Source organism: Hydra vulgaris, chromosome 13, assembly GCF_038396675.1.
Source record: "Hydra vulgaris chromosome 13, alternate assembly HydraT2T_AEP".
NCBI lineage: Eukaryota > Metazoa > Cnidaria > Hydrozoa > Anthoathecata > Hydridae > Hydra > Hydra vulgaris.
The window spans coordinates 52,822,869-52,836,859 of record NC_088932.1 but is presented as its reverse complement, the minus strand read 5'-3'; the positions used below and the strand labels follow the sequence as shown (position 1 = coordinate 52,836,859).

At 28.4% G+C, this 13,991-nt stretch overlaps 1 protein-coding gene across 1 annotated transcript; it reads left to right on the top strand.

Moving 5' to 3' along the window:
- Window positions 1-491: 491 nt before the first annotated feature.
- LOC100202907 (receptor expression-enhancing protein 5) lies at window positions 492-11,045 on the top strand. The gene is made up of 5 exons (XM_065816776.1): window positions 492-714; window positions 2,246-2,339; window positions 7,715-7,853; window positions 9,690-9,846; window positions 10,725-11,045. Exons 1-5 carry the CDS (start codon window positions 594-596, stop codon window positions 10,802-10,804), a joined length of 591 nt encoding a protein of 196 aa, XP_065672848.1. The 5' UTR covers window positions 492-593; the 3' UTR covers window positions 10,805-11,045.
- Window positions 11,046-13,991: the final 2,946 nt, after the last annotated feature.

Genomic DNA, 13,991 nt, shown 5'->3' with positions numbered 1-13,991 from the left:
ATTTTTAAGCGCAAAATGTAAACTTATCCGTATAAAATTGCGTTAATAATATTTTAAAAAACCAATTAGCGTTTTAAAATACAAGTTGTAAAATTAGTTTCGTTTTCACTTATTTAAGTTTTTTTTGTTGAGTTGTTATATAAAAAGCTGTATTGCCCCATTCGCCATTTTGCCCCGTTTTCCCCTAGTCATGATGATAAAAAAAGGAAAAATAGCGTTATTTAGAGCGTTACTTATAATACCTTGACGGGCGGATTTATTTTCTGCATACTCCCTTTAGGCTCCGCCTGCGATAAAATAACATTACGTTGTATTTTTTCATAAAATAGTTATTTAGCTGCCTGACGTAAAGTTTAAAGTTCAACAAACAATTGAAGAACATTGTTTCTTCTTTTCGGAGGTTATTCTAAAACTATTTTACTTACATATAATCTCAATTAAAAAATGATTATCTCCGTTATTAAAAGCTATTAGTGTCAAGCTTGAGATTTCGAAATAATATATTTTCGGTATTCGCTTAAAATTATTTCTTTAACTTGGAATTGTCAAATAAAACGTTTGGACACAAAATTTTTGTCGACGTTTAACTAAAAATGGCTGAAAAATCTCTTAAAGAAAAGGTTTTAGAGTTTTTAAATGAAGAAAATTATTTTACAAATAGTCTAGCTTTTTGCGAGAAGAAAACAGGAATACCAAGATTGTTTTTATTTGGAGGTATAAAAACAGTAAAATTTTTTTGATTAAAATAAATTTATAATTCCCTTTTTTAAGCAATTGTAATGAGATCTTATAGTGATTTTGAATGGTATATAAAAACATAAGTTTAAAAATTATTTGTATTCGTTCTAGATTGATGTCAAGTTTCTCAAAAAATCCTTTAAAACATGTTTGTTTCTATTTTAAACACATTGTTATCTTTAATTTGTTAAAATGAACTCTAAAAATATGTATGCATACAAAAATGTGCAGTCAATCTAACAAACTATTGTAACTTCAATAAAATATTAAGGATGCCAGCTTAGATTTTAATATTAGAATAAGATTCAAGTTGTATATTAGAATAAGAATGATACAAACATTTCTGAAAAGATGATTTTTTATGTAATTTAAAATAATTTTGCAATAACAGTGATGACTACAACAAAAACTAATTGGATTGGAGTGCTGATTACAATACACATGTCTTATGAAATATGTATAGATTATTTTGAATTATTATCATATAATATTAATTTAATTAAACAATATCTGTAATACTATTAATGATTGCTAGAAATACATAATTTTTATATTTAAACTAACTTATTTTGTTTTTATTGTTTTATTAATTTTAGCTGTTAAGTTAAAATATAGTTTATATTTGCTTATGGTTTACCATTGCATATGGCTTAACTTTTTGTTTGAAAATTTGACTCTTTTTTTTTATTATTGCAATCCCAGGGCTAAGATCATTACACTTAAACTAAAAGCTGATATTTTTCAAAGTTATTAACTAAAATAAGTTAAATTCTAAAATATAAATGTTCTCTAAAAAAATTTCGTCAAATTGTTTATTCAGAAATTATAACAAAATCATTGACTAAATGATAAAACTTATTTTTAAAAAAAACTTTGGCAAATATACAAATAGTTACATTTGCATGTTTTTATTGATAGAATTTCAATTTTTGTTGGGATGCTGTGGTGTATTTTGCATTATTTAGTAATAGTAATACAAACTGCTGTAACGACTATTGTGATGGAGCATAAAGTTTAAAATTTATACTTTAACAGATGTTAAACTTTTATCCAGCTTTAAATGAGTTAATTGTCTTTGCAGATAATACTTTTTCTGGTAATGCATTCCAATGAGGTATTGCTCTGTTTGTAAAATAGTTAGCGATTGCAACTAGCAATGTGTATAACTGCTTTACCATTTTAGAGTTAAGATAAGTAAAGCTTTTTCTCATTAAGCATAAGATTCTTGTGCTTTACATGTAGCTACTTAAACCTAAAGATTTCATTTCATATTGGATGAAACTATTTATAAATAGTTTCATCCAATTTGAAATAGAATTTTATATTGCATGAAACTAGTTACGATATAAGATTTTAATACAAGTAAACTGGGGTAAGCCCATTGTTATTATTACTATTATCATTATCATATTATATTTTTATTGTTTTTTATATTTATCATAAGTTATCTTTTATTATAAGAATCAATAACCTATAAATAAATAAAAATCTTATGCTCTTGGTTTAGGTTGCGTATCTCTACTATCTTTATATTTGGTTATTGGATATGCGTCTGGTTTTATTGTAGCACTTCTAGGATTTCTCTACCCTGCATATGCATCGTAAGTTGTTTATTCTAGAGCTCAGAGTTGATAAGTAGCTTTACTACTTAATTGTTCTTGTTACACAATAAAATTACGTTGTATATTTAGAATATTCCAATGTCTACTAAGTGAATAAAACATATAAAAAATAGGAGTTGTTATACGGATTTAAACTTGCACTCAATTGAAATTATCTAAATGGACAGTGATGAGAACAACAATAATTTTGCGAATGCTGAAGCTGAGTTAGAATATAATAACAAAGTACAATTATCTCTCAAAGAAATTTAGAAAAATTTAGAACTTTTTTAAGATGGACTGTCAACAATGAAACCTATATCAAAACAAAACGAACAAAATTTTTTCACTTCCAGATTCTGTTTCAAAGAAAAAAAATAGGTTATTAAGCGAAACATTGAATGCGCTATGTTTTCTAAAATTCCTTTTTGAAACAAAGAAATAATTCCACATTAAGATTTATTAATTTAAAAGATAAACTTTTAATATTCATTTTCAATTTTTAAACTGATTTAGTTTTTTGCACTTCTTAGTAAACTCTAGATATCTCTAGACTTCTTAATAAACTCTAGTAAATATCAATTTTCATGTGGATATAATATTATAAGTCGAAATTATTCATTATTACATAAATACCCTATTTTGCCCTATCATGGGGCGAAATGGGGTATTTAAGTACTTTTTTTAAAAGTTCAATAAATTAAAAAGTTTATATTCTTTGATGTTCTTGCTTTGTTAAAATTAAGTCAATGTTGTTTCTTTTATTTTCAAGTAAATTTGTATTGATTTTGATAATTTTTGTTACTCTAGAAAGGCTTTTTCTTTATTTGTTTTACCCCAGTTTCCCCTATCTATAATATATTTATTATAAATAGTGATCTAATCTGCTATAATCTAACAGTTAATTATGCAAAAAGATGATAATTAAAAATCCCAATTCGTAATATACATTCCCGTTATTTTGTAAATATTGTATTAGTAATTTAGTAAATATTATATAGCCAAGAATATCCGGACATTTCGAAAACATTAATTACAGTAAACTCCAGGTTATTGGAACTAGCATTTATTCGAATTTCCAGCTTATTCGAAGAAATTTAATTCTCCGCGAATTTTCCTTAATAAACCCATGCAAATACCCATCAGTTATTCGATATTTCAGTTATTCGAAACAATTTTTTACTCCCCTTGATGAAAGCTCTGTCAGTTATTCGAAGTTTTTCTTTGTTTGAATATACCATTCCATTGCATTTCAAAACGTAACGTTACTAAGTGTTATCAAAATATTATAAACGAAACAATGTTATTAAAATATAATTAAAAAATTTAAGACATTGCAAAGTAGTGCAGTAGAAGTTTCAACATGGCATTTAAACAAAAGAAAGCAGTTCTGACAATCAAAGAAAAATATCTTTCTCTTAAAGATTTAGAAAAAGGACTAACTTTTTTTTTTTTTTTTTTTTTAAACATCTTCGCTTCCAACAAGGCTGCAAGCAGCCACTAATTAAAGTTGGAAGTTACTGTAAGAAAAAAGATGAAGATTGTAGAGCAAGATAACGATTGTAGAGCAAGATAACGATTGACGGACGATTTAAAAGATTGCAAATTATATGAATCAGGAAAGCAAGATGAAGGAAGCGAATTCCAAAGAGCTGATGTTCGAGGAAAAAAACTAGACGAATAAGCGTTTTTGGAGCACTTAGGAACAGTCACAGAAAAAGGATGACACTTAATTGAATGACGAGTAACACGAGAATGAATTTTAGTAGATGGCACAAGAGACGCTAGCTCTTTAGAGCAGTGCCCATTATAGTATTTGTAGAATTATAAAAGAGAAAGAGAAGCAACATTACGAGATGTGATAATGGTTGAAGGTTGGCTGCAAGAGCAGGTCCAGCTATGTTTACAATGCGTTTTTGCACCTTGTCTAAAAGAGAAAGGGCATCATTAGAAGATCCGCCCCAGATATGGCAACAGTATTCCATACAAGGCCGGATTTGAGATTTATAGAGATAGAGAATAGAATCCAGAGTAAGAAAGTGGCGAGCTCGATAAAGAGATGCAACCTTAGCAGATGCTAATTTTGCAACCGATTTGATATATGGTTTCCAAGAAAGATTGGAAGTAAGAGTTAATCCTAGAAGATGAAGAGTAGGTGACTCATCGAGTACATCACCGTTCATAAATATAGGAAGATCTAAATTATTGCGATAACGATTGGCTAAAAAAAATTGAGTTTTATCTGAATTAAAGTTCACCAGCCACTGTGAGCCCCATGCTGTAGCAGAAGTGAGATCCTTTTCAAGCTCAAATGCCCCCTCCAGGCAATCAGAGGGTGTTGGTTTCTTATCATGACAAGAATAAATGGTAGTATCATCAGCAAACAATGCCACCTTAGATGTGAGAATATCTGGAAGATTGTTAATGTAAATTTAAAAAAGTATAGGGCCAAGGATAGAACCTTGAGGAACCCCTGAAGTTACAGAATAAGAAGAAGAGTGTTGTCCATCGAGGACAACTTTTATGCTACGATTGAAAAGGAAGGATTCAATGATCTTAAAGATTTTGCCGGATACACCATAAGAAAAAAGCTTATGGAGAAGACCAGCATGCCAAACTTTATCAAACGCTTTTGAAATGTCAAGAGCGATGGCCTTAACCTCTCCACCTTCATCTAATGCACGATAAAACCTGTCAGTTATTACTGTTAGCAAATCAGCTGTAGAACGAGAAGATCGAAATCCATATTGATGGTCAGAAAGTCAGTTATTAGATTCAAGATGAGAAATTAAGTTTTTGTTAATTAAAGATTCAAAAACCTTGCTTATGATAGGAAGAAGACTTATGGGACGGTAGTTAGACGAATCAGATCGCTCCCCAGAATTTTTGAAGATAGGGATAACAGATGCGGCTTTCCAGCAGGCTGGAAAACAAGACTCTGATAAGCACTTGTTGAATAGTTTTGAGAGTATAGACGACAGCTCTGGAGAACACTTCTGCAAGACAATAACAGGTATGTTGTCTGGGCCACAAGCTGTAGAAGAGTCTAGGCAGGAAATCACTTTAGATACAGATGCTGGAGTGATATGAATGTCAAGCAACGGATCAACCTTTTTGTTGGCAATATCAGGTAGAACGCAATTAGTGGAATCAAGAGATGATATTGATGAAAAGTTTTTAGCAAACAGTTCGGCTTTGTCTTTAGGTGAGGTGACAACTAAAAAAAATGTTGCAAAAAAGTTCAGTGTTTCTCAAAACACTTTAACTTACTGGATTACGCTTAAAAAAAACTTAATTAGCAAGTATGAGTCAGGTCAATTTGGAGCAAAAAGACAAAAGTTATGTTTGGGAAAGCATGATTCCATTGATAAAGCTGTATATAAATGGTTTATGAGCGCACGTGAATGAAATGTACCAATTTATGGACACATCACTAGAGAAAAAGCTTTAGGTTTTGCAAAAGAGCTCAACATTGCGGATTTTAAGGCTTTAGAAGAGTGTCTTGATTGGTGGAAAAATAGACATGTTTTTTTTTACGAACTATTTCTGGCAAGGAAAGGTCATGTACAGCAGAAAAGACATCAAGTTAGGAGCAAACCCATTTGCCCACTATCCTCTCAAGGTATGAATTGAGAGATGTTTACAATGCTGACGAGTTTGGTTTATTTTAACAGCCACCGACAAAAACTTTTCATCTAAAAGGTGAACAATGTGCTGGAGGAAAATTAAGCAAAGTTCATTTAACAGGCTTAGCAGCAGGAAATGGGGTTGGTGAAAAGCTGCCTATGTTTATAATCGGAAAAGCAGAAAAACCACGATGTTTCAACGATGTCAAAAGCCTACCTTGTCAGTACAAGTCCTAAAATAATTCCTGGATGGACTCAAAAATCTTTATTGATTATGTAAGTAGACTTGACGCAAAGTTTAATGCTGAGGGTAGAAAAGTTGCACTAATCATAGTTAACTGCCCAGCTCATCCTTATGTTGAAAATCTCAAAGCAATTGAATTAGTATTTTTACCACCAAACACAACCTCCAAAACGCAACCAATGGAACAAGGAGTCATAAGGGCATCAAAGACTTTTTATCGCACGAATGTTGTGAGGCGTCAGATAAAATACATCGATGCTGGTAAAGCGACCCTAAATATCAACATTCTTGAAGCTATGAGCATGTTGGTCAAGTCATGGGATGCTGTATCGACTAACACTATAATAAATTGTTTTAGAAAGGGAGGCATCTCAAAGGAAATTCCGGTTGCAAGTATAAATGGTGAAGAAGATCCTTTCGAATTGTTTCAAGAAAACGTCAAAGAGCTTAGATCACGTGGCTTTTGCTGTTGAAGATTACGTAAACATAGATTTTGATATTTGTACAAGCGAAGCAATCGCTATTACAGATCGAGAAATTCTGGATTCTATTTTAATCAACGATTGTGCTGAGGTAGATTAGGAGATAGACAAAGATTCAAATAATTTGCCTCCCGTAAAGCCAAAATTATCAGAGGTTGCACATGCAATAGAGTTAACTGAATGTTAGTCTCTTTTTAAAAATAACGGCGTCCAAATCCGACAATCGCTAAACCTAGTATCAAAGATGTTTGATAAACATTCTTTAGAGGCAAAAAAGCAATCAAAAATTGACAATTTTTTTGAAAAATTTTAAATATTTTATTTCTTTATTTTAGATTGTTTTTTTTACGAAGGTAAAGACTTAAGCGGCATCTTATTCCAAAGTTTTTCTTCTTTTTTACACAAATATATTAACTTCCATTAATAGTATTATCTTTATGTTATTATTTTATTTATAAATATTTTAATGGTACAAATTCAGTGTATATTGCATAATATCACATGCATAAAGTCACATGCATCTTAAAAACTTTGATTAAAATAATTGAAATGTTTGTATAGATAATCAATTCTCTCATCACATCTAATTATTGCAATGCCAACAGACAATGATTTTGTTTAGTTGGTAAATCGCAGCTGGTGATTTTTAAATAATAAATAATGGTTGCTGAGTAATTCTTTTAATTTAATCAAAACAAGATATCTACTACTGTTAAAATTTAATAGTAACTTGAAATTGGTCACTAAAGTTGATTTTAAGTTATTCGAACTCTCGAAGTAAATTCTTGTTCCCCTTGGAGGTTCGAATAACAGGGAGTTTACTGTGTGTGTGTGTTTATATATATATATATATATATATATATATATATATATACATATATATATATATATATATATATATATATATATATATATATATATATATATATATATATATATATATATATATATATATATATATATATATATATATATATATATATATTAGTTGAATTAAATTTATGTAAATACTTTTTGTTTCAGAGTCAAAGCTGTAGAGAGTGTTAATAAAGACGATGATACACAATGGTTAACATACTGGGTTGTATATGCAGCTTTTAGCATTGTCGAATATTTCTCTGATATTTTTCTATCGTGGTTTCCATTATACTTTTTATTAAAAGTAAGTTTCATTATTAAAGTATTGTTTTATGAAACCCGTATTAATATAAAGTTTAAGTATTTTATTTTTAAGTTGTAGTTATAATCTAATTGACATATTGTTAATTAAAAAAAGAATTTTGTGCTTTTTTACTTAATTAAAAAGTAAACATATTTTTTGAAAGCACTAAAAAAACAATGTTTTTATGTCATTTAAGAGATTAAATGGAATATCTATAATAGAATTATAATTTGAGCAAATTAACTTTTTTAAATTGTTAAATAAAATCAGATCAAATAATATATTTTTTTAAAAAATTAAACATGATTAAAACTTTTAAATCTTTAGTTTTGAATCTTAAATTTTAATGTGGTAATAGACTAATGGTAATAATAATAGACTAGTGGTAGTAAAGTAATAAAGAATGTTTAACACCTTTTATTTATACAACCTTTAAATCTTAGTTGTTAATGGCGTTATATACGCAAAACAAAACTTTTTAAAAACCATTTTAACTATTACCTAATATTATTAGCTAATGTATTGTAGGTAATAGTTAAGAATCTATTATTCTAATTATTATTAGTTGTTAATGGCATAATATACTTAAAACAAAACTTTTTAAAAACCATTCTAACTATTAACTCTCACCATAATCCAAGTATAATATCAGCTACTACACACAAAGATGCTACAAAAAGAAGCCTGGTGTTTTATTTTTGTACCAAATGTGATGTGGGATAATGTGTTATGCTTTACTTTAAGAAATATCATGCTGTTTTAAGATTTTGATTTTAAACAGTATGAAGGCCCATTTAGTTTGTAATGAATCTAGTTATGTTTTTTGCAAAATATAAAGGTTACTTATGATTATTTTTGTTCGCTCTGCTTATTGCTTGTAACTTCTGAAAATTAAAATGATGCTGGAGCTATTAACCACTTGGTTGAGGGTTAAGGGGTTAACTGACCTAAAAGTACCTTTATTTTAGCTGAAACTTCTTTATTTTATCAGAGTTATTAAAATTTTTAGAATTTGTAATGCTATTAAATTTTTTTTAAATATGAGAAGGAGGGTGGGAATTTTTTTTTGGACTTAATACAAAACTTATATTATTGTACGGATATATATTATAGTATTGTATTTTCATATGGTTTAAGAAGTTTTTTATTTGTTTTTTCCATAAAATAGAACTATTAAAGTTATTATTAAGTTTTTTTGCAGAGCATGTTTCCCTTTTCTATTTTTATTTTAATATAAAATCATAAAATAAGAAAATAAAATCATAAAATAACAATAAGTTAATGACCATCTACCGTTATCTTAGAATCATACAGCCATGACAATTGACCAGATTCTAGACCAGATCAATCCATTATCTGGCCGAGTCCATTATCATGAGAAGATATTAGTATAAAAACCATTTATATATAAAAGTAATTGTATTACATAGCAATCAGCATTCCTTTGACATACTGTCAAGATGAAGATTTTTTCTAAGCTTGACTGTATGAATGGATAGCTATTTAGCATAATTATCTTAATTGTTAGTTCTTATTTTTCACAGACAATAATGGAAATGACTATAGCAAACTCTTAACCTACTCCTCTTTTTGTTTCTTAATTTTACATGCTATAATTTCTCTCTTTTTTATTAGTTTTAATTGGTAAATTTTTTGACAATATGTTGTATATATAAAATCCTGCTACTTTTTGTATTATCATTAGATAATTAAAAAAATAATTTAAAAAAAAATTTGAAACATTTGAATCTAATCATTACAATCGGAGTTATTTTAGAATTATTTGACTTTTTTAGTTAATTCTTATTTTGTAATTTGATTTTTATTTATTTACAGTGTATTTTTCTTTGTTGGTGTATGGCTCCTTTTTCATGGAACGGTGCTCATTTTATTTATTCCCGTTTTATTGCGCCATTTGTAATCCAACATGAGAAAGAGGTTGACACACTTTTAAGGAAAAGCACTGCTGCTGTTAAGGATTTTTATGGAAAAGGTTTGTTCATGCTATATACACGTTTTGTTTGTTTTTTAGTTGTTTTTTTTTTAATACAACTTCACTCCCAACAAAGCTGCAGACAAACACTATTTAATTCAAAAATTAGAAAATAGGTAAGATGGTTAAAGAGCAAGAATTTTTTTCATAGAAAACTTAAAAAGCTGCGGACAAAAAAAACAAGTTTTTGAGAATGATTGGACAATCACTGAGAGGATGTGACTTAATATAATGAAGAGTCGTACAAGAATGTAGTACTTATAAAGAAGAGAGAGCAGTATAATGTAATGATAATATAATAGCATTAACAATATAACGAGGGCAAGTAAGAAAGTAGTATTTATGAGTAAGTTGGCAACAATGAGACAGGCTTTTATAGTTGCTTTTGTGTTGAAACCATTTTACATTTTTGTTTTCCTATAAGTTAAAAGTAAAAAGAATTTATAAAATTCGAATCAAGAAGAAAATCTAACAAATTTATTAGAACACTTTAACCAATAAAAAAAAGATTACAAATTACTAATGTTAAAATTAGCTATGCTAATGACAACAATTTTTTTTAATTAGAACTATTTATGGAAAAATAATAAACACAGGTTGTAATAAACAGTGTAAAAATTAAATAATGCATTTCGTTAAAAAGTTTATGGATAAAAAGTTTTAAATTTTGTGTCTAAGATATAAGAAAAAGTTTAAAAAGAAAAGAAGCGTTTATTGTTTGTATATAGAGTTATACAATTTTTTCACAAGTATTTTGAAATCTTACAAAAATATAATTGGCTTTTTGCGCCAGTGCTCTCTCTACATGTGCGTAGACGTAAAGTTAGTCTCATTACTTGAATCTACATTTTTATATATTTATTATTATTTATTTTTAGCCGAAAAAGAAGTTAAAAAGGTTGCAATTGACCATATAACTTCAGAATCTTCGAACAAAGAATTTAAAAAAGACGATTAACGGAAAGAAGTCGAATAATTAATTTTTTTATATTTTTTTTCAACGAAATAATTTATTTCCATTACTCACGTTACCTAGTCGACTGTTTTCGATGTTTCATCTTTAAGATGCCCGTTTAATTTTTTATTTTTCTAAAAAATTTTATTTCCGTCATTCTTGTCGATGTTTGCGACATTCTTATATTGTTAGGGGGGTTTTCTTTAAGTTTTGTATTTATAAAATAAATTTTTTTTTTTACTGATTTTATTTTCTTTTTTAAGTTTTATCTCTTTAGTTGTTTGATCGCGACTACGCATGCATCATACATTGCCTTGAATAACTCAGTAAACTACTTTAAATTACATTTATGCAACAATCCATCGCTGGATTATGCACATACTATCACTGCGCCAGTTGGTACGCATTGATAATACGTGCGTGGTTTTTTTAAATAGCTAATTAGATCGCGGTAAGAATTTCAACTGTCAAATTTAAGTAAAAGTATTTTAGGTATCTGTGAAGGCAAGTTTACTTGCATTCACAAATTTAAAAAAATTAGATAAATTTGCATCTCTTGAGTAAAAATAACTACTACGCCACGGCTGTTCTAAGCACATACATCATACAAATTGCCTTGAATATCTTAGTAAACAACTTTACTATGCCAAATATTAATAAAAAATAAAAATACTATGCCAAGCCCCCAAATTTGGTTCTAAATGGCTATATGTAATGAAGTCATATTTGCTCGGAAAAAGTCAGGCAGTATATGTCAAAGTGAAACACGCTGCAAAACTTGGACCTGGAGAAAAAACAATCCATGTGTTAGTGATTAAGTGATGTCTAGTGATAAACTGGGGCATTAATGTGTTTTAAAGCTGTTTACTAAGATATTCAAGGCAATTTGTAAGATGTATGTGCTTAGAACAGCCGTAGCGTAGTAGTTATTTTTATTCATGAGATCCGTGTTTCAATGCTTGCTGTTGCCGTATTTTACAACATCGGTAAGGTAAAAGGCGTGAACATCCTAGTTGAATGCTCTTTCGCGGTGCTCTTTGTTAAAAGTTTTATTCTTTAAGCATATGAATACGCACAGAAATTTAAATTGCCAGCTTAAGGGGTTTTGCGATCAAAGTTGTATGTGTTCATGGACGCCCGCAGGTTTTTTTGATGTTTCATGTAAGTTTCATGAACTTTCACATATTGTGCAAACTATAAACTTGTTGTGTATTATGATACACAAGTTTATAGTTTGCACAATATGTGAAAGTTCATACCTTTGTCAAATGAGGAGGCTTTGCTAAAATTTGGGATGGCGGAGGCGTGGGAAAAAACCCTAAAACACTTGATATATTTCTCCATAAAACGTACATTAGGTCTGTATATGTACTTTCATAGAGACTGTATTTAACATCTAAACTCTGACGAGTCTTAAGATGCCAAGCTTCGAGAATAGTTAAAATTTAACTTGATGTCTGAACATCAATATTGTGTTATAAGAAGTGCCCTAAAAATTTTAGTAACCAAGTGCATAGAAAGTTTTGCAACTTTTATTAGATCCACTTATTTACTAATTTTAAAAACTTAACAATATGTAACTGTTACATTGCAAAGTTGTTAGTACTCAAAGCAATAAAAATATCAGCTTTGCTTAAAATTAAAATCTAAGTAAAACCATTTCAACCGCTTCACGATTTTATCAACATTACACGTAAGGATACGTTTTTTTATTTTTTGGATATACAGCAATAAGTATCCGAACAAAAACATTTTATTGTGAAAAGTTTGACAGGTTATTTCAGAAAATTAAATAATTTTATAATAAAAACTGTATGATTATTCTGAAAGAAAACTTAAACAAGAATTCAATAAGCAAAAAAAAAAATTACTATAAATATAAAATTAATTGCTAAAAAATTAAAATCTGCAATTTTTAGCATTAGATAAGTATCTGGACAAAATTTTAAAGAATAAATGTTTCTCCAAGAAACTATTTTTTTTGACTTTTTAATATCAAGTTGCCTTTAGCTTTTATGACTTTTACAAGTCAATATGGCATTGGTTCAAGTAATTTATTTGTCGTACTTGAATCGATATGAGTTTAAGCTTCTTGGAGCATGATCTTTAGCTCTTCTTTCTTTTTTAGACATTGTGTGCCACATTTTTGATTCAGATTAGACCAGAAGTGTTCTATTGGATTGAGATCTGGACTTTAAGCTAGCCATTAAAGTAAATCAGCTTGCTTCTGGATAAAAACTCTTTTGCTTTCATTAACGCATGTCTAGGGTCTTGTTTTCCATAAATAACTCTAGTTTTCCTGTTTTGTTCCAAGCCATCAATCCCTAGACCCCATTAAATTTTACTGTTCCTCGAATGCAACTAAGTGTGAATGCTTCAGCTCGAAAGCATTCATTAAACTGTTGTACAAAAAAATGTTATTATTTATTATTTAAATAAGAAAAATGTTTTTAAATGATTCTTCAACAATTTATACATTAACCCTTGTCGCTACGCCAGTATATATATATTTATAAAATTCAAGCACTGACTTTTGGTTGCTTATTGCCTTTGGCTTTGCAGAAATGGAAAGTCACTATTTATACTCTCATGTATAAAAATCCAGTAAAATGTATTTGTTTTGTTTTGTTTGTTTATTTCGCCGTTAAATAACTTTTACAACTTAAAAGTTTATGAATAAAAACACTGGCGGGACAAGTAGAAGATATTTTTTTTCTTCTTATCACTGAGCCCCAATCGTACGTATTTATAATAACCGCATACTTATACTTTACAAACTATTTATTGAAAATTATAAATGTAAAAATCAATATCAATTAGTTTAAGAAATACTTCAAGAACAATATTCATGTTAAGAGTAATAACCAAGTAAACAAGAAAAACTGAAAGAAAAGTAAAAAACAAAAAATAAATTAAATAATTAAAGAGCACGTATTTACAAGAGCCACACTATATACGTGTATTATACAAAGTATTTATTGAAAAATATGAAAATAAAATATATAACAATTTGTAATAAAGTAATATTTAAATAGAGAACGAAAAATTTAAAATAAAAGAGTACTTAATTTACAAAAACCGTAACATTTATGTATATTTTAAAACCAATTTGAATAAAGGTAAAATAAATAACAATTCATTAATAGTTAAAAAAAAAAATACTCAAGAACTCAAATTAGATTTCAACAAT

Bases quoted from the DNA above. Each gene is read 5' to 3' on its own strand.
- LOC100202907 (XM_065816776.1), top strand. From the start codon at position 594: ATGGCTGAAAAATCTCTTAAAGAAAAGGTTTTAGAGTTTTTAAATGAA. The intron at 2,340-7,714 runs GTAAGTTGTTTA...TTTTTGTTTCAG, and splicing joins CTCTACCCTGCATATGCATC to AGTCAAAGCTGTAGAGAGTG. The intron at 9,847-10,724 runs GTTTGTTCATGC...ATTTATTTTTAG, and splicing joins TAAGGATTTTTATGGAAAAG to CCGAAAAAGAAGTTAAAAAG.